At 52.1% G+C, this 19,606-nt stretch overlaps 1 protein-coding gene across 1 annotated transcript; it reads left to right on the top strand.

Annotated features, from left to right (window-relative positions):
* The first annotated feature begins 2,731 nt into the window (after positions 1 to 2,731).
* Tead2 (TEA domain transcription factor 2) lies at positions 2,732 to 19,561 on the top strand. Its single transcript, XM_041648653.1, has 11 exons — positions 2,732 to 2,965; positions 3,588 to 3,652; positions 5,195 to 5,257; positions 6,850 to 6,957; positions 7,054 to 7,112; positions 10,063 to 10,127; positions 11,848 to 11,990; positions 14,193 to 14,366; positions 17,186 to 17,347; positions 17,935 to 18,087; positions 18,794 to 19,561. The coding sequence occupies exons 1-11, from the start codon at positions 2,734 to 2,736 to the stop codon at positions 18,905 to 18,907; spliced, it is 1,338 nt and encodes a 445-aa protein (XP_041504587.1). The 5' UTR covers positions 2,732 to 2,733; the 3' UTR covers positions 18,908 to 19,561.
* Positions 19,562 to 19,606: the final 45 nt, after the last annotated feature.

Raw genomic sequence — 19,606 nt, 5'->3', positions numbered from 1 at the left:
TCCCCAAGTTACTTTGATCATGGCAGTTTTCACAGCAGTAGAAAACAAACCAGGACACCCAGGCCAGCCTCAGCCCCCCAAGCGCTGGGAATATAGATGAGTGGTATCATTTTTACTCAGACTTTTATATTTAAGAGAGCAAGACCCAGGACCCTAACTCTTTCGCTCCCACGCCCCAGGCTCCGCCTCTATTCTACAGCCATTAGTGCCACTGTAATGAGGAGTCTACACTTCCTTGGATCTTCAGGAACTCTGGGGGGTCCAGCCCAACAGGCTTGACTCTGGCTCACAAGGAAGCTGAGTTCTTCTCAGAAGTAAACAAACCCACCCCAACACCTTACTTATCAGACAGAAACAGGTTGGACCAAGACAGCTCCGCGGTGGAACATCTGCCTAGCACATGTGAGACTCAGGGTTCTGAGTTTCATCTCCAGTTACACACACATGGATACATGCGCGCCCGCGCGATAGCAGAGATGGCTCAGTGGTTTAGAGCACTGGCTGCTCTTCCAGAGGACCTGGATTTAGTTGAGTCACCCACACAGGTGGACCACAACTATCTGTAAACTCCATTTACAGGGGATCCAGTGCCCTCTTCTGGCCTCTGGCAGACATGTAGAAAACCGCTCATACAGATAAATAAAATTTAAAAATCTAGAAACAGAATAAGAATAAAAACACATATAAAATTGGTAAAGATTATTTTGCTTCCTTGCCAATTCCACATCCTCAGCAAACACACATTATAACGCAAACTCGAGCCCCCAGGTAGAAAGAGGGCGGCGGGCAATTCCCACGCGGTCCCAGAAACACACACCTCACCTCATCGCGCAGAACTTCCCACCCCAACTCACACACTCCAAGCAGAATCCCGATTCCCGCCGGCGTGACTTAGGTCGCGTCCCCCCTCCATCAGAACTAGGAGTCGACTCTCTTCCCTCAACTCCCAACACCTTCTCCCCCAGACACCGGAACACCGGAGTTCAGGTCCTCCCTCATACCCAGAGTCCAGATCCCAATATTCCTCTCTCAAACCCAGGGCTCCAGGCCCCAGCTTCCTCCCTCACAGCCAGGAATCCAGGGCCCCAAAACTACCTCCTTTCCTAGAGACCCCAACATTTGCACCCAGTGTTTAGATGGCCTCACACTCCCAAAGCAAACACCTTGCAGCGAGTGTCACGGTGGGATTCCGAGACTGCTGCCGGGCCCGCCCCCCCCCTGCGGTCCCTCCCACTTTTCCCAAACAAAGCTCCCGGCAACTTTCTCCCTGTGTTGCCCCGCCCGCCCGCGGCTCCCCTGCCCAGGCCGGGAGGTAGGAAGGCGCCGGCGGGAATCGGGATTCTGCTTGGGGTGTGTGAGTTGGGGTGGGAAGTTCCGCGCGATGAGGTGAGGTGCGTGTTTCTGGGACCGCGTGGGAATTGCCCGCCGCCCTCTTTCTGCCTGGGGGCCCGAGTTTGCTTTGGGATACAGCCGTAGTGTGGCGCTGGAACTTTCTCGGAGTTAGGGGCCTGGGGATGGCCTGCGGCAGGAGGAGCGCGCGGGGTGGCCAGGGGCTGCGGACACAGGACGTGGAGCGCAGGGCCGCAGCTCTCCTGTTGGTGCGAGGCGCGCGCCTCCCGGGCCATCCTTTCTGCAAGTGTCCGTCCGCCCTGTGGGCATGTGGCCCCCTCACGGAGCAGAGCAGGCGCGGGGGTGGCCGGGCGAGAGCCACGAGGCCCCTCGGACCTACGGCCATGCTCTTCTGAGGCTTGGGGATCAGGGCACGACATCAGGGATGTCTGTCTTGCCCAGCTCGTTTGTCTCTTTGTCTGGCCACATGGAGGTGGGCTGGGTTGGGTCCTGAACTCTGCTAACCACACTGGGCTGGGCCTGGGGGGTGGTGTCTTTGTTCGCTTAACCTTCACCAGGTAGAGAGTCCAGAGGAGGGGATGGGACTTAGAACTTTGGGAGCCTGGGAAAGTTCTGGAAGTCCTGGAACCTCCAGGGAGGCGGTATCGGACAGAACGGGAAAAGTTTTCCCTGCTCCTGGCCTCCGGAAAGTCTACGGGAGCTTGGGTTGGAGCGGAGCCCAGGGGGAGGGGGCGGGCCGTGGAGGCTGCTTGCACGCAGGCCCCGCCCACAGTGGGGGTTATGGGGACTGGGGGAGGGGATGCCTGGGCTCTTTGTTCTGGCCTCCAGATGGCTGGACGACTGAGTGCCAATGCCTGAGGCTTGATGGGCGCCCTAGCTCCAGTCCCACCTGGTTCTGTGGTTACTTTCTGGTCTCAGCCAGAAAGCCATGACGATGGCCCTCTCTCTGTGCCTATCTGGGTCTCTGTCCCTGGGTCTCTGCCCCACCCTCTCGCTGGATCTTGGACTCAGCCTCTCCTTTTCCTGCAGCTGCTGCTCCTTTCTTAGCACCTGTTCCTTCTTAGTGGGACTGGAGGTTTTCACTCCGGGCAACTAACCAGACTCCAGTCTTCCCTAAAATCGGTGATTCAGACGCAGCCTTAGTCTACACGGCCTCAGGCACCGCTCTGAAGTGGTCAGGTGACTTCAACCCTATGCAAGTTCCTCCGAGAGCTCGGGAGAACAGCCTCCCAGGTGCCAGGCTTACGTTTCTCTCCTCCCTCAGACCCAGGAGTCGAGGCTTCAACCCAGAGGTCCAGGCCTAACTTCCTCCCTCAGTCAGGACTCCCGCCGTGTTCTTGCAGCACCATACATAGCTGCTGATCTTTGTCTCTGCAGGCCCAGATGGGGGAACCCCGGACTGGGGCCCCCCTGGATGATGGTGGGGCCTGGACGGGCAGTGAGGAAGGCAGCGAGGAGGGCACTGGAGGCAGTGAGGGTGTTGGAGGAGATGGGGGCCCTGATGCAGAGGGTGTGTGGAGCCCCGACATCGAGCAGAGTTTTCAAGAGGCCCTGGCCATATATCCTCCGTGTGGCCGACGCAAGATCATCTTGTCAGATGAGGGCAAGATGTATGGTGAGTTCCCGGTGGCCGCCCTGACCCCAGTGAGGAAAGTCACACTAACTAACGTGTCCAGAGTCTAGCTAGCTGTGGTGGCACACACCGCGAGCATTTAGGGTCACCCACAGCTACATTCTGAGCTCTATGCTCTCCTCGTCTTTATAGACCCTGGCTCAAAATAATAAAAATGAGGCCAGGTGTGGTGGTGGCGCACGCCTTTAGTCCCAGCACTGGAGGAAGCAGAGACAGGCGGATCTCTGTGAGTTTGAGGCCAGCCTGATCTACATAGTGAGTTCCAGAACAGGCAGGGCAATGTAGAGAGACCTGTCTCAAAAAAGAAAAAAGAGAAAAATATATAAATAAATGAGAAAACAGAGGGTTGTACCCTTCCCATGACTTAGACTCTCGAAAAATCTGCACAGATTAGGGGAAACTGAGGCACAAGAAGACTTAAGTGATTTGTCAGTGGCCACATAGCTAGTATATGACTGACCTGGTGACCCTGAGGAGTCCCTCAGCCTGGCCTGGCTATTGATGAGTAAAGATTGTTGGCTTGCTAACTTCAGCCCTCATCCTTGTCTTCTCTGGCAGGAAGTTCTGCTGATAGTCTTGCTCTTTTCCATTTTGACCCCTCCAGGCCGGAATGAACTCATTGCCCGTTACATCAAGCTGAGGACAGGGAAGACGAGAACTCGCAAGCAGGTCTCAAAACCGACACTTTGGGGCTTTGGTTTGGGGCCAGGCACTTCCTGAGGGCCATCTTACTGTGCTCGTTCAGGTTCAAGGCAGATGTGGTTCATGTGATTAAAAAGGGAACGAAAAGCTTGTGTGTGTGTGTGTGTGTGTGTGTGTGTGTGGTATATCCATGCTTGTGTGTGCGTGAAGCGTGTATGTGTGTGTGGGTATCCATGCATGTGTGTACATGAAGTCTGTAGGTGTAGGGGATCCACACGTGTGTGCATGAAGCTTGTATGTGTGTGGTGTATCCATGCATGTGTGTGCATGAAGCCTGTATGTGTGGGAGCATTGATATATGTGGGGGGGTGGTATGGATGCATGTGTTTGTAGCCTGTATATGTATGGGGCTATCCATGCATGCCTATGCATAAAGCTTGCATATGTGTGGGGGTATCCAGGCATGTGTGCACATGAAGCGTGTGTGTGTGGGGGTATCGATGCATATGTGTGAATGAGCATGTGGAGGTACGTGGATGACCTCAGGTTTTATCTCAGTAGCGGCCCACTGCTTTAAGACTGGGTCTCTCCCTAGCCTGAAGCTTGCTGATTTGACCAGCCTGGGTAGCCAGCAAGTACCAGCCCGCGGCTGTCTGCACCCTCTAGCGCCAGGATTATAAATTTGCATGGATTGAACTGACATCCTCATGAATGAAGGGCAAACTGTACGGACTGAACCCTGGTCTATGTTTCATGCCCTGTGTTGTAGGCATGTCAGATATTTCTGTAAAATATTTAGATTATTTGCCTGTGAAATGGCTCAGTGGGTAAAGGGGCTTGCTGCTAAGCCTGACCTGAATTCCACCTGTGGAACCCACATGGTAGGAGAGCCAACTCCCACAGCTTTTCCTCTGACCTCTGCATATGCACCATGATGCACTTGAACCCATATATATATAAAATGTAGTATGAAATGTTTTTTGAAATGTTTTGAAAAAAGATTATTTATTATGTGTACAGTATTCTGCTTGCATATATTCCTGCAGGCCAGAAGACGGCACCAGATTTCATTACAGATGGTCGTGAGCCACCATGTGGTTGCTGGGAATTGAACTTAGGATCTCTGGAAGAGCAGTCAGTGCTCTTAACCTCTGAGCCATCTCTCCAGCCCCCTTAAGTACACTTTTTTTAGTGTGTGTGTCTGTGTGTAACCATGTGCCATGTGCATGTAGAAATCAGAAGACAGCATTCAGGAGTTGGTTCTCTTCTTCTGTTGTGTAGGCCTCAGGGGTGGAGCTTCAGGCATTAGGTTTGGTGCCACGTGCCTTTCCCTGCTAAACCATCTTGTCAGAGCTGATTTCTGTATGAGGGTTATTACAAAGGGGCTCAGAGAGAGAGACTGAAAGCCAAGAAGGAAGGACAAGAGGGGCCTGGGCCTGGAGGATCAGCCGTGGAGGCTGCCCTTCTACTCCTGTAGATGGCTGTGCTCACCTGTGGAGGAACAGCATGGACAGCTACAGGGACGAGGGGGGCGTGGCCTGTGCTCAAACCTACTTTTCATCCCTCCAGGTCTCAAGTCACATCCAGGTTTTGGCTAGAAGGAAATCAAGAGAAATTCAGTCCAAGCTGAAGGTAAGGATAATGGAAGGTAGAGAGGCTGGGCAGGGAGACGGAGGAAGCGGGGAGGGAGAGCAGGCGAAGGGGAGGTACAGATTCAGAGATTCCATTTGAGAAGAGGACAGAGATTCAGAGACACATTGGGAGACCCAGAGAGATGGGATGGGCACATACACATGGTGTGGGAGTAGATAGAGATCCAGAGACAGAGAAACAGACAGACAGGCACACACACCACACGGTGGGAATGGGGAGACCCCGAGGGAGTGGCCTGGCCTGCAGGTACAGGCCTGCTTATCAAGCAGAGGTTTGTATGACTCCTGTATCTGATAGGATGTCTCTGTCTGCTAGAGCCCTTTCTTCCCTCTGTCCCTGCTGGTCTCTGTCTGTGAGAGCCCCTTCCTCCCTCTGTCCCTGCTGGTCTCTGTCTGCGAGAGCCCCTTCCTCCCTCTGTCCCTGCTGGTCTCTGTCTGCGAGAGCCCCTTCCTCCCTCTGTCCCTGCTGGTCTCTGTCTGCGAGAGCCCCTTCCTCCCTCTGTCCCTGCTGGTCTCTGTCTGCGAGAGCCCCTTCCTCCCTCTGTCCCTGCTGGTCTCTGTCTGCGAGAGCCCCTTCCTCCCTCTGTCCCTGCTGGTCTCTGTCTGCGAGAGCCTCTTCCTCCCTCCGCCCCTGCTGGTCTCATTTCTTTTCCTTTTTGTTTCTCTGGTCCATCCTTGCCTCCCTTAGCCTGCATGTGTGTTTTCTGTGAGGGATTGTACTATCTACTCTGTCCACGCTGCTGTGAGCGCCCTGTGCCCTCCAGCCTGAATCCTCATCCCTGTTGCTTTTTATACAATTTCTTTTCTTTTAGCCTAGATTATTTCCTGTTTTGTTTTGTTTTCTTTTGAGAGAGTGTCTCTGTGTAGCTTTAGCTGTCCTGACTGTCCTGGAACTCGCTCTATAGACAAGACTAGCCCCAAACTCATAGCTCCTCCTACCTCTGCCTCCTGAGTGCTGGGATTTGGGGTGTGCACCACCACTGCTGACTTACTTCCTGTTCTTTTACTTGGAAGTGCTCCCTTCCTTTTCTGTAGGTCTTCATCCCTGAGGTTCCGATCTTTCTGTACTTTCTTAGTCCCCTCTGTGTTCTGTCTGGAATATGAAACAGCCCCTTCCTGTTCCCAGGGGATTTTGGAAGTCTCATTTCCTGTAGCCTGGGCATACGGAAACACTATGTCTAGCCCTTTCTTGACTTAGAAAACCCGTTAGTATCTTATCCTGGGCTTGTGAACCTTTCTCCCTCTGAGGTAAGGCGCATCCTGCTCCATGCACAGCCCCGATTGGCCTCTGCCAGGCTGACTCAGGGTGTGTTCCGGTGCAGCCTGCAGTTCCCTTGGCACCCCCGCCCCCACCCTGGGTCAGACTCTGAGTGTGGTAAGTCCCCTTGCCCCTCTTCATACCTCTGTACCTCCCACACTGCCCTTTCTGAGGAGGCCAGCAGGGGCAGAAAGTATAGGTGGGGACCCTGTGTCACAGCTCCATGCCTTCGTCTCCTAGCACAGCCTGACAGTATTCCACACTGGCTGTCCTGACTAGAACTCCCGCTAACTTGGGCCTCAACCTTTCCCCAGGACCAAGTCTCCAAGGACAAGGCCTTCCAGACGATGGCTACCATGTCTTCGGCACAGCTCATCTCTGCACCGTCCCTCCAGGCCAAGCTGGGTCCTTCTGGCCCTCAGGTGGCCTGGGTTGGGAACTGTGGAGGTCTGGGATGGAAGGATGGGGCTAGAATGGCCAGCAGGGGATATCTGACCATTATCTGTGTCTCCTCCTAGACCACTGAGCTTTTCCAGTTCTGGTCCGGGAACTCTGGGCCACCGTGGAATGTTCCAGAGTGAGTACTTTGTGTCCTCTGCACTTCCCCTTTCCCTCCCACCTACATCCATTTTGGACATAGATTCTGGAGCCATGCCTGATGACTTTGAAGTCTAGCCCTGCACTTTGCTTGCTAGGGTCTTGCTGGGCGTGCCCCCTTCTATGTGTAGGGCCTCTCTGAAAAGGGGTGCATGGAGAAAATGGCTCCTAAGTGAGAACATGCTCATGGCAAGGCAGATGTAAGGCCATGGGAATTCTAAAGTGTCAGGAGAAGGCAGTTGTTTGCTGAAGTTCCCCTGGGAAGGGTTGAATGGGTCCCAAAGGATCACCTTGGAGGAATGTAGGGAACCCAAAGGATCATGGGAAGGCAATTGTAGACCCAGAGGACAAAGGAAGCCATAAAGTCTTGGGGAAGACAGTTATGGATACAGGTGATCCTGGAAGGGAGAAGAAGGTCCAGAAGCTTTTGGGGAGGAAGCCCTAAGGTTCCTTGGAGAGATAGAGGACTGCTAAGTATTATGAGAAGGGAAATTTAAGGCCCAAGGCTCAAGGACAGATGAAGGGTTCCCAAAACGCTTGTGGGAAGACAATAATAGACCTGGAGGCTTCTGGGAAGGATGAGTGGGCCTCAGAGGATCATGGGAGGGCAGTTATAGACCAAGATACTTCTGGGAGGGGCCGCTAAAATGCTTGTGAAGGCTCGCTTCCAGACCTCTGAGGTGGCAGGCACGAGGGCTATGGGTGGGGAAGGGGCTACTGTATTCTTTCATTGTGGGGAGAACACGAGTCTTAGGTATCTGGAGACTACCTGGGCACTGAGGATAACCAGATGTGTTGTAGAGAAAGGAGCCCAGCTGGGCAGTGGTGGTGCACACCTTTAATCTTAGCACTCAGGAGGCAGAGGCAGGCGGATCTCTGAGTTTAAGGCCAGCCTTGACTATAAGAGCTAGTTCAGGATAGGCTTGATAGCTACAGTGAAACCTTGTTTCGAAAAACCAAAAAAAGAAAAAGGAGCCCTAGAACCAGCGTAGCCTGGCTGGATGCTGGTGGTGCAGCCTGGCTGTGTGAGGGCAACATAGGAGTTTTGTATTATCAGAGAATAAAAGATGACAGGTTGTGGGGTCCAGCCACCAGGTTTGTATTATCAGAGAGTAAGATGACAGGTTGTGGGGTCCAGCCACCAGGTTTGTATTATCAGAGAGTAAGATGACAGGTTGTGGGGTCCAGCCACCAGGTTTGTATTATCAGAGAGTAAGATGACAGGTTGTGGGGTCCAGCCACCGAGTCCCTAGGGGCTGCGGGGACTGCAGGTGCGCTGCAGAGCAGGGTAACTGGGTGCTGGGAGAGACCAGTGCTAATTAGGCTCTCGGTTTCAGGCATACACAGTGGAAGTGTGCAGCGTTGTGAGGAACCACCGGGGGTTTTCTGGTGAGGGAGAAAGTTCTGGGGTTTTCTCTGAGGTTAGTAGGGTTTAGCCAGGCGAAAGGTGGGGGTGGGAATATTTTAGGCAGATAAACAACACGTGTAAGGCTCACAGAGATAAACAACCCGTGTAAGGCTCACAGGCAGGAAACTGAGGCGAGCCTCTGCAATGACAGGGGACATTGCTTGATATTAAATACCTACATAGTGTCTGGGTGTGTGCTTTTTAAGGAATAAAGCAGGAAGCTGTAAATTCCTGGACCTGGAATGTGTAAAGAAAGAAAGAGGGGAAATAAATATGTGTGTAACATGTGTATATATGTATGTATATATACACACATATATGCTTGTAACGTATGTGTATGTATACATATGTATACATACACATATCTATAGAATTGGGTTCCAGGGCTCTGTACTTGCTAGTCAAGTGTTCTACCACTGGGGTCCATCTCTAGCCTCAAGGGTCTGCTTTTTTTATTTATTTGATACAGGATCTGTAGCCCAGTCTAGATGCTCCTGCCTCTGCCCCTAATTTCTGTGATGTTGACTGTGCCACCATCTGCTTTAGAAGGCTAGGGGGGTCTTCCTGAGGAGCTGACATGTGAGTGATGGCCAGGTGACAGGAGATCATGGTGTTGTGGGAAATCCATTGAAGAACTTATTTGAGAGCTGGGAAGAAGAGGCCCTGGGATTCCAATGGGAAGATCCCTGGGGTTTGTCTTATTCATCTTGGTCTGTTGACCCTTGACCTCTCTGACCTCTGGAGTGTGAATCTACAGTGATTATTTCTGAGTAGCCAGTTAAACTAGAATTGACTAAACGTACAGCTGGGCATGGTTGCACATGCGTTCCATGCCCTGGGAGACAGGGAGGTGGGTCTCTGTGAGTTCTAGGACAGCCTGCATAATGAGTCCGTTTCAAAAACAAGAATCAAATTTACATGAAAAGTTCCATTCTTCAGGCTTGACTAGCGCTAAGTGGCAATCCACCACCTTGGGACAGCACAGAGGTGGGACATTTCCATCGTGTGGAACAGGTGTAGTGGCTCTTTCCCGTTATCCCAGCATGCCAGAGGTTGAGGCAGAAGGCAAGCCTAGGCTACACAGCAAGACCCTGCAGCAAAACCCAGGAACTGCGGTGCAGCAAAACCCAGGAACTGGGGTGCAGCTCAACAGTAGAGCCTCTGTCTAGAGTACCCCAGTGAGGGCTGGGGTGTGGCACAGTGATAGAGCCCCTGCCTAGGATCCCCAAAGAGGGGGCTGTTACTCTGTGGAGCACATGCATAGCATACTTGAATCACTAGGTTCAGTTCTAGCCCTCGTGGTTGGGAATGACTGGAGTTGGAGTCCAGGCTTGATGGCGCCCTGGCTGTGTGGCTTTGGGGGGGGTCAGTTGACACTGACCTCAGTCACATGTGAAAAACACGAGGAGCAGTCATCGCACCCACTGCACCGTCATTCTTGGAATGTTCTGGTCCCGGAGCCTAGCCTTTCATGATCAGACAGCACTGTTGACCGCACTCACAGGTTCCCTTTGTCCTGCAGCGTGAAGCCTTTCTCCCAGACACCATTCTCTGTGTCACTGACTCCCCCATCCACCGACCTACCAGGTGAGAGCCTGCTCCCCTGCTCCCCTGCTCCCATGCTCCTGTCTTCCTGTTCCTGATCCCAACAGCAATTCCTTCACTTTTTTCCCAACTGTGTACAACCGAGTGGTTTAAACTTAAATTTGCTGAAACAAGAGGAGGAGGAGGAGGAGGAGGAGGAGGAGGAGGAGGAGGAGGAGGAGGAAATCATCCAAGGCCAGAATGGTGGCTTCAGGCATGGCTGATCTAGCAGCCCAGCGTGAACATTAGGGACTGCTTCCATCTCTTCCTCGGTGGCAGCTTCTTCTCCATGTAGCTCTGCCAATAGCCCAGAATTCTACACGTTTGACCACGGAAGGGCCACAGGGATTGGTGAAAGAGTTCTTCCCCCCTTGGTTTGTCTCTTTCTGCTGCTGTGACATGCCAACACCACGGCCAAGATCATTGTATACCAAAGATTTCATTTTGGGCCATCTGTGATGGCCGAGAGGAAGCGTGGTGGCAGGAACAAGAAGCTGAAGGCTCCCAACTCTATTTATTTATTCTTTTGAGGCAGGGCTTTTCTGTTCTAGCACTCGCTCTGTAGACCGGGCTGGCCTGGAACACTCCCATTGCGGTGACTAAAGGTACATGCCACTGTGCCCAGCCTGTGGGTTCACATCTTAAACCACACACTTAAAGGAGCACAAACTAGGAGTGGTATATGGCTTTGAAAGTGCCAGGCCCCCTCCCAGTGGCAAGGCCATACCTCCTAAACCTACCACACAGCACAGTGGGTTACAGCTCACGCAGGCCACCACACAGTTAAATGCCACAGGCTCCAAGCGGCAGGGTTGCTTTCTGAAGATGGCGCTGTGCTTTACATTGCTAGCTGCCTGCCACTAAGGCCGTAGCCTGAGGGGAATTCTGTCCCCCTCCCCCAACAATGGCTCTGCTGCTGCTAACAGTAGCCTGAACTAAATCTCTACATTCTTATAAAATTCAAGATTCAAAGGTTAGGGTGAAAACCTGCAAGCTCAGAAAGTTAGAGTTGCAGCTGACTTTCTCAGTTGGCGTCCCAGGAAACCACTCTTCCGCACCACCCCAACTAAAAAACCCATGCTCAGCTCCTTCCTGCTACTTCCTGTCAACTGGCTGCTAGCCCTGCCTCTCTGTGCTTAGGTTAATTTTATTTAATTAAACCGAATGCAATACATTTTTGCCTAATTAAACACTCTACAACCTAGCAAACTATCCAAATTAAAACAAGAAAAAGTAAAGGCTTACTGATTCCGGTTGATGCAAGGTCCGGAAGTGGGCTTACCAGCTCAGGCATTCAGTCCAGGTGCCTTTGGAGTTGCCTCCGCCCCATCTTACCGACCGGGCTGCTGCTTCTCTGCCATGTCCCTTGCAAGCCAGACTTGGTCAGGTCCAAAAGCTTTCTTAAATTTTATCTCTTGAATTATTATTTGGTAGATTTCCTCTGACACAGTGGCAAGGACTATATGAGCCATCTATCCGGTGCCTTCACCTTATCCTTTTTTGAGGCAGCCTCCTGTATCCCAGGGTGGAATTTGCTTTGTAGCTGAGTATGACTTTGAACTCATGCTCCTGCCTTCACTTCCCAAGCCCTAGGATGCTGTGTGCTATTTCAAGGTCGTGCTGGGGAAAGGGTCCGCCTCTCCATCCCTGTCCATAGCTCTAAGTGGAGGTGGCCAAGAGGACACAGTCCGTTGTTGTGAGCAATTCTTTCTTCTCTTTCAAGGGTATGAGCCGCCCCCAGCCCTCTCACCCCTGCCCCCGCCTGCTCCATCTCCCCCAGCCTGGCAGGCTCGGGCCCTGGGCACTGCCCGCCTGCAGCTGGTAGAGTTCTCAGCCTTTGTGGAACCACCAGGCGCAGTTGACTCGGTGAGTGAAATCTGCGGCAGTTGCTGGGTGATGCTGGATTGGAAAAGGGCGGGACAGAAGACAGCAGCTGGTCGTCGTCGTTGGTGTGTTGGTGCGTGTGCGTGCGTGCGTGCATATGCGAGTGCGTCCGTCCCCAGTCGCCAGCCTGAGGTGTGTCTACCTTGTGTTTTGAGATTGGGCTTGAGCTTACCCAATAGCCCAGGCTGGCTAAGCAGTGAGCCAGGGGATAAATAAACTAGTTTGCTCAACGGGTCTGAAATTGCAGGCCTGTGTTGCCGAGCCTGTTATTATGGTGTTCTGGGGGAATCGAACACAGGGTATTCAGCCATTCACCTAATAGCAAATTCTTGCCATTGGACCAACTTTGCAATAGCACACTTAAGGGCCTGGAAGGAGCCATAGTTCTGCTTCTCTGGTTTCTTTATTGTTAAGGTGGGTCTCACTCTGTAGCTCAGGCCTTGAACTTCCTGTTTCTTTCCAGCTCAGCTCCCTGAGGGCTGCTATGGCGAGTGTGCACCACAGCGCCAGCTTTTCATGTGTGTTCCCAGCAGTGGGCTGAGCAGAAGTGCTACCCCAGCGATGTATGACCTGGGCCTTGCCATTTCTAGCGGTACAGAATCTTCTGGGCTCTCGGAATCCAGCCAGCAGGCGGAGGGAGAGAGATTTTATGGGCCTGTTGTTCACATGCCATTGGCCAGACCTTAGTCATGCGCTCACGCCCAAGTGCAGAGGCCTGGGAGATGCATGTTCACTGCATGCAGTGTCTGCAGCCGCACTAATGCCATCCACCAGGCTGTCAAGGTTTCTAAACAGGGCGATGCTGCTGGGAGCCTGGAGGAGCATTGCTTTGGGCTCAGAAGTCAGCCTGAAGCCTGGGATTTAACTCGGGAGAGTGGAAGCCTGTGTGAAGCTCTGGCTTCCAGCCCCAGGCTGTGTATACTGGGTGTAATATTGCACGCTTGCAGTCTCAACAGGCTTATGCCATCATACCTGGGTCACACACTATCACTTCTGAGTCTTTTTCTATACTTGCCAGCATATTTTTCATAACATAAATTATTCCCGACATTTCTATTATCTGTAGGTTGATTTTATGCTTCCCTTCTCTATGGTAGACTGAATTCTGTCTAAAATATCTGATTGGTCTGACAAGAAGCTGAATGACTAATAGCTAGGCAGGAGAGCGGCAGGGCTGCCAGGTGGAGAGAATAAGAGAGATCTGAGAGGAGAAGATCAAGGACCAAGAAAGTAAGAGAGGAGGACACGGGGCCGCCATCCAGCCAGCAAGCTCAGGGACTTGGTGGTTTTTTAGCCCCAGGACTATACAACCAGCCTGTCTAGTGTTGTTGACTTTCTTACTTTTTGGGGCCACCCAGCTCTCAAGTGAAAACGCGGAGACTTATTCTTTCTTATGAATGCCTAGCCTCAGCTTGGCTTGTTTCTAGCCAGCTTTTCTTAAATGATCTCATCTGCCTCTTGCCTCTTGGCTTTTACCTTTCTCTGTGCCCCCCTTTACTTCCTACTCCATGGCTGGATGGCCGCCCCAGTGCCTCCTCTTACTGCTCTTGGTCCTTGATCTTCTCCTCCCAGGTCTCTGCCTACGAGCCCCGCCCATCCTCTCTCCTGCCTAGCTAATAGGCCGTTCAGCTCTTTCTTAGACCAATCAAGTGTTTTAGACGGCAAAGTAACACAGGGTCACAGAGTTAAAACAAATGCAACGTAAAAGAATGCAGCACATCTTTGCATCTTTAAACAAATATTCCATAGCATGGACAAATGTAATACATCTTTACCTAATATTCTACAACATGTCTAGTTCTTGTGTGTATAGAAGGTGATCTCCCTGGGGCGGGGGGGAGGGGGGGCTAGTGAAGTCTTCCCTGTAAAGGACACGTGTGAGCTGGGCTTTGAGGGTTACAGAGGAGTTTGCTGGGTGCCGCATTGTAAATTTCAGGAGCAGAAATGGAATTTTCAAGGAAATTAATGACAAAATATGGTGGGAGGTGGCAACCTTGCAGAGAGGAGGGCAGGCGCTGGGTTCTGGGAACTGAGTCAGCTCTGGGACTGTGTGAGGGATGGAAAATGTCAGAGAGATTAGGCTGGAGAATGAGAGAGGACGAGGTGTGAGCAGATTGGGACAGACTGCTGGGGCCACCGGGCTGCATGTGGGTCTAGCTCATGTCCCCTCACCCTGTGTCGCAGTTCCAGAGGCATCTGTTTGTCCACATCAGTCAGCAGTGCCCCAGTCCTGGAGCGCCGCCCCTGGAGAGTGTGGACGTGCGACAGATCTATGACAAGTTCCCCGAGAAAAAGGGTGGCCTCCGGGAGCTGTATGACCGAGGGCCACCCCATGCCTTCTTCCTGGTCAAGTTCTGGGTGAGTGCTCCTAAGTCATGGCTCAATCAGTCGGGCACAAGGAGGGTCTTGGGTCTGCCTGGGCCACCCTTCAGAGTCAAAACAAACACTGTGATTGTTGGGTTTTGTTTTACTCTTTATTCTTTGCTCTTTGAGGGGCCTGCTACCCAGCTCCCTTTAAATCACACACGGAGTATTATTTATGAATGCCTCATCCTAGCTTGGTTTATTTTTAGCCAGCTTTTCTAACTTATGATCCCATCAACCTTACACCTCTGGCTTTTCCTTCTCTTACTTCTGTATATCTGACTTTCACTCTGACTGTGCGACTGGCTGGGGGGGCTGGGTAGCTGACCCCGATGTCCTCCTCGCTTCCTTTTAGTGTTCCTTGACCCTCTTCTCTCAGAGTTCTTCTCTTATTTATTCTCTGCCTGCCAGCCCCACCTATCCTTGCTCCTGCCTTGCTATTGGCCGTTCAGCTCTTTATTAGACCAATCGGGTGTTTTAGACAGGCAAAGTAACAGCTGCACAGACTTAAACAAATGCAACATAAAGAACTGCAGCACAACTTTGCATCATTACACAACTATTCCACGGCATAAACGAATGTGGCACACCTTAAGCTAATATTCTATAATAAAACACTATCTGGGGGAGTATGTCAGTCGGATGCAGTGCTTCCTAAGGCCTGCTCTATGATGGCGCTGAGTGGGGCAGACCGTGGGGACATGGAGGGCTGTCCGTAACCAGCTGTCTGGTGTGTGTCCGGTTGCATGACTGATGAGGGTGTCTGGTCCTGAAAGGAAGTCCATAGGGGGTTTCAGTCAGTTTGGTTTCCCTGGGTGTCTGTCTGTAGAGCTTTTGAGCCTTGTATTATGGTATATGCCTGTCATTCCAGTGCTCAAGACTCTGAGGCAGGAGAATACAGAGTTCAAGGACAGCCTGAACTATTTAGGGGGACTTTAGCTCAAACCAAACCAAACAAAAAATAAGTAAAGGGCCAGGCAGTGGTGGTGTGCACCTTTAATCCGAGCACTTGGGAGGTAGAGGCAGGTAAGGGCCCTGGATGCTCTTCCAGAGGCCCCGGGTTCAGTTCTCAGCACCATCATGTATCTGTAATCCTAGTTCCAAAGGAACTCTTCTGGCCTCTGATAGTACTGCACATGTGTGTTGCTGAGACATACGTGCAGCTGAACACTCATGCATATAAAATAAAAGTAAATCAATCCTGGAAAAAGACAAAACCAACAAAGCCCCTAAGCTTTCTGTGTGGAGGCCTGCTAGGGCTGTGAGTGGGATGCTGCAGACTGACCATAGGCTTCAGAGGCTCCTCCGGCTGTCTGGAGCCTGGCTCCTGATGGAGTGGGGGGCTGCCAAGGCCTTTCTCCCTGGCTGTTCTGGAACTCACTTGGTAGACCAGGTTGGCCTTGAAGTCCAGAAATTCACCTGCCTCTGCATGCTGGGATTAAAGGTGTGCACCACCACACGTGGCTGAGGCTTTTTGAGACAGACTCCCCTTCCCGTTATAGCCTAGGCTGACCTCCAACCAGCAGTCCCCTTGCCTCAGTCTCCCAAATGCCACCATGGCCACGGGAATAGGGATTTGCCCTGCATCAAAATGCCCTGTTGCTGGGGTAGCGGGTGGAGTCAGGCCTCTGAGGTGAGTGTCCTGGTCAAAGAGCTGCAGCTAAAGTCAGGTCACATCTGCCTGCCTGACATTGGAGTGACAGGTACAGGTGCATTCCTGAGGATGGGCGGGAAGGAGAGGACCCTGGCTCTGCTGATAGTGGGGAGTCAAACCACTTGCTTTTGCAGGTGAGAGGTGGGAAGGTGGGAGGTTACAGGAGGATATAGAACTCTGATCAGTTGCTGCGGGTAACTTGCCTGCTTGTAACTAGGCCCTTGTCAGAGGCTAAAAGTCCTTTTCTTTTTTTTAATTTCATTTTCTTTGTCTTAAACCCCAGCCACTTCTTTTGTTTCCATTTTAGAGACATGGTTTCTCTGTGTATAGATCATGCTAGTCTCAAACTCACAATCCTCCTGCATCAGCCTCCCAAGTGCTAGTATTATAAGCTTGCACTGTTATGCTTGGACTGAACTCTAGAGCTAGGAGCTTTCGGGCAAAAAACTTGGGTTTTCTGGCTCCTGGGTTCCTAGATAGTGAGAGTCAGGACTATTCTGGGGCCCCTACTGTTGTATGATGTTAAGCTCTTTCTTTGAGGGTGCCTGTCACCCAGCTCCCAAATAAATCACACACAGAGGCTTATTCTTAGTTATGATTGCTCGGCCTTAGCTTGGCTTGTTTTTTTTTTTTTTTTTTTTTTTTTTTTTTTGCCAGTTTTCTTAAATTATCCCAACTACATTTGCTTTTATCTTTCTCTATTTCTGTATACCTTTCTTTACTTCTTTCTCCATGGCTTGCTGTATAATTGTGTGGCTGGTCCCTGGTGTCCTCTTTGGTTCCTCTTCCTTCCCCAGTTCTCCTATTTATCCTCTCTGCCTGCTTACCCTGCCTACCCTTGCTCCTGCCTTGCTGTTGGCCGTTCAGCTCTTTATTTGGACCATCAGGTGTTTTAGACAGACAAAGCATCACAGCTTCACAGTTAATCAAATGCAGCATAAAAAAAAGTCACACACCTAAAAATACTATCCCCAACACCCTCCATCTCTAGTCTTCCTGGAACTGTGGGTGGGTCTTCTGCTCATGCCGACCCAGGACTTTGGAAGCTGACATGGGGTGTGTGTGGGGGGAAGCAAGTGGGTGCAGCTCAGGGAGCCTGGAGGTCCGGTTTTGTCGGATTTCCCTCAGTTGAACTGGGCCTCTTCATCTTGTCTTTCAGGCGGACCTGAATTGGGGCCCAAGTGGTGAAGAGGCAGGGGCCAGCGGAGGCAGCGGTGGCTTCTATGGAGTGAGCAGCCAGTATGAGAGCCGGGAGCTCATGACACTTACCTGCTCCTCCAAGGTCTGCTCCTTTGGCAAGCAAGTGGTGGAGAAAGTGGAGGTGAGGCCCTGGGGCTAGAGCACAGCCTGCATCCGGAGTAAGCGGTCACAGGCATGTGGGCAGGCAGGGTGAGGGAGGGCCATCCCAACCTCTCTGGTGGCTCAGCGCACGTGCTAGGAACTAATTCCACAGAAGGCTGAGGGTGTAGTTTAGTTGGTAGAATGCTTGCCCTGTACTATGTAGACCACTCATCAGGAGTTTCAAGTCTATCCTCAGCAACGTAGGGAGTTCCAGGCTGGCCTGGCCTACGAGACCCTGTCTCAAACAAAACAGGAATAAGCAACTAAAAGCCACAACTAGGGCTCATTTCAAGGGTTGAAAGGTCTAGAGATCGAATCTACAAGATGAAAAAGGGTCTTAAGGGTGTGCTAGGAATCTGGAGTGGGGAGGGACTAGAGGACTTGGGGACTCAGGCGCAGTCTGGAGATGGTATTGGGGTGTTTGGAGGTCACTGAGGTCTCAGACTGTGACTCTGAGGAGACACAAGGTTCCTAGTTTGCAGGTTCAGAGGCCCCGGTCATTAAAGGTGGGGTGCTGGGGGAACTCTGGTTGGCTCTTAGGGTGGCCACTGTGCTTCCCACTCCCAGACAGAGCGGGCCCAGCTGGAGGATGGGCGCTTTGTGTACCGCCTGATGCGCTCCCCCATGTGTGAGTACCTGGTTAACTTCCTGCACAAGCTGCGGCAGCTGCCCGAGCGCTACATGATGAACAGTGTCTTGGAGAACTTCACCATCCTCCAGGTGACATGCTGGGGTGGGCAGGAAAACGTCACCATCCTCCAGGTGACATGCTGGGGCGGGCAGGAGAACGTCACCATCCTCCAGGTGACATGCTGGGGCAGGCAGGAGAACGTCACCATCCTCCAGGTGACATGCTGGGGCAGGCAGGAGAACATCACCATCCTCCAGGTGACATGCTGAGGCAGGAGAACGTCACCATCCTCCAGGTGACATGCAGGGGCAGGAGAACGTCACCATCCTCCAGGTGACATACAGGGGCAGGAGAATGTCACCATCCTCCGGGTGACATGCTGGGGTAGGAGAACGTCACCATCCTTCGGGTGACATACAGGGGCAGGAGAACGTCACCATCCTCCAGGTGACATGCTGGGGCAGGAGAACGTCACCATCCTCCAGGTGACATGCTGGGGCAGGAGAACGTCACCATCCTCCAGGTGACATACAGGGGCAGGAGAACGTCACCATCCTCCAGGTGACATGCTGGGGCAGGAGAACGTCACCATCCTCCAGGTGACATACAGGGGCAGGAGAACATCACGATCCTCCAGGTGACATACAGGGGCAGGACAATGTCACCATCTTCCGGGTGACATACAGGGGCAGGAGAATGTCACCATCCTCCGGGTGACATGCTGGGGTGGGCAGGGCAGCCCCCCCAGAGACTCCCACTCCACCCCACCACAGCATGAGCCCGTTCTCCCGGCAGGTGGTGACCAACAGGGACACTCAGGAATTGCTGCTGTGTACGGCCTACGTCTTTGAGGTCTCCACCAGTGAACACGGAGCCCAACACCATATCTACCGCCTGGTCAGGGACTGATGGGGCCCCGCTGTTGGTTGTCCTCAGAACACCCCCTTCCCAGGAAGGACCCTTTGGCTCTCCCTGTACCCCTCATTTGGAGAGAGGGCCATGATAAAGAGGCCTGATTTCAAGCTTGAGCAAGGGGGGCTGTCTCCTATTAGAGGGGAACCCAAAAACTTGTTGAGCTGAATGAGCTGACCTCACAGGGAGCATTTGACAGGACACTTCACTTCTGGGCATCAGGGATTGGGGACAGGAGTGCATGCCCACAGGTACAGCACTGGTCTCTCAGTTCTACAGGGCCCCTCTGTTCTCTTCTTCAGAAGGGAGCTGGGCAGTATGGGAGACATTACTCATTGCCTTGTACCCTTCCTGTTTTCCACCCGCCCCATGTCTGCCTCTCCCCCACATCCTTTCTCTGATCTGGGATGTCACAATTGAAGATAACGGCTTCCCAGCTAGGGCAGAATGAAGTGGGGCCTGAATTTTCTTAATATAAGGAGATATTTATACAGTGTTAAGATTAATGTTATCTCAGCTAGGGCAAGCAGTGGGGTGGGACTTCTTAATCTCCTCCCCATTTTAAGTGAGCCTCAGACCACCCTGCCACCTTCCTTTCCCCAAGAGTGATGGTTTATGTTCCGAAGGAGAATAAAGCTATTTTTACCAAAACGAAGGGGATTTATTTGAAGTATCGTGTGGGAGGTGGCAGACAGA

This window comes from Microtus oregoni, unplaced genomic scaffold (genome assembly GCF_018167655.1).
Source record: "Microtus oregoni isolate MIOR12 unplaced genomic scaffold, Mior012 000000F_ref0000247, whole genome shotgun sequence".
NCBI lineage: Eukaryota > Metazoa > Chordata > Mammalia > Rodentia > Cricetidae > Microtus > Microtus oregoni.
Note: the sequence above shows the minus strand (reverse complement) of the source record. Positions and strands in the feature narration are given on the sequence as shown.

Excerpts from the sequence above, each read along its gene's own strand:
- Tead2 (XM_041648653.1), top strand. The coding sequence starts at position 2,734 with ATGGGGGAACCCCGGACTGGGGCCCCCCTGGATGATGGTGGGGCCTGG. Across the intron at positions 3,653-5,194 it reads AGACGAGAACTCGCAAGCAG|GTCTCAAGTCACATCCAGGT; the intron begins GTCTCAAAACCG and ends TCATCCCTCCAG. Across the intron at positions 10,128-11,847 it reads CCCATCCACCGACCTACCAG|GGTATGAGCCGCCCCCAGCC; the intron begins GTGAGAGCCTGC and ends TTCTCTTTCAAG.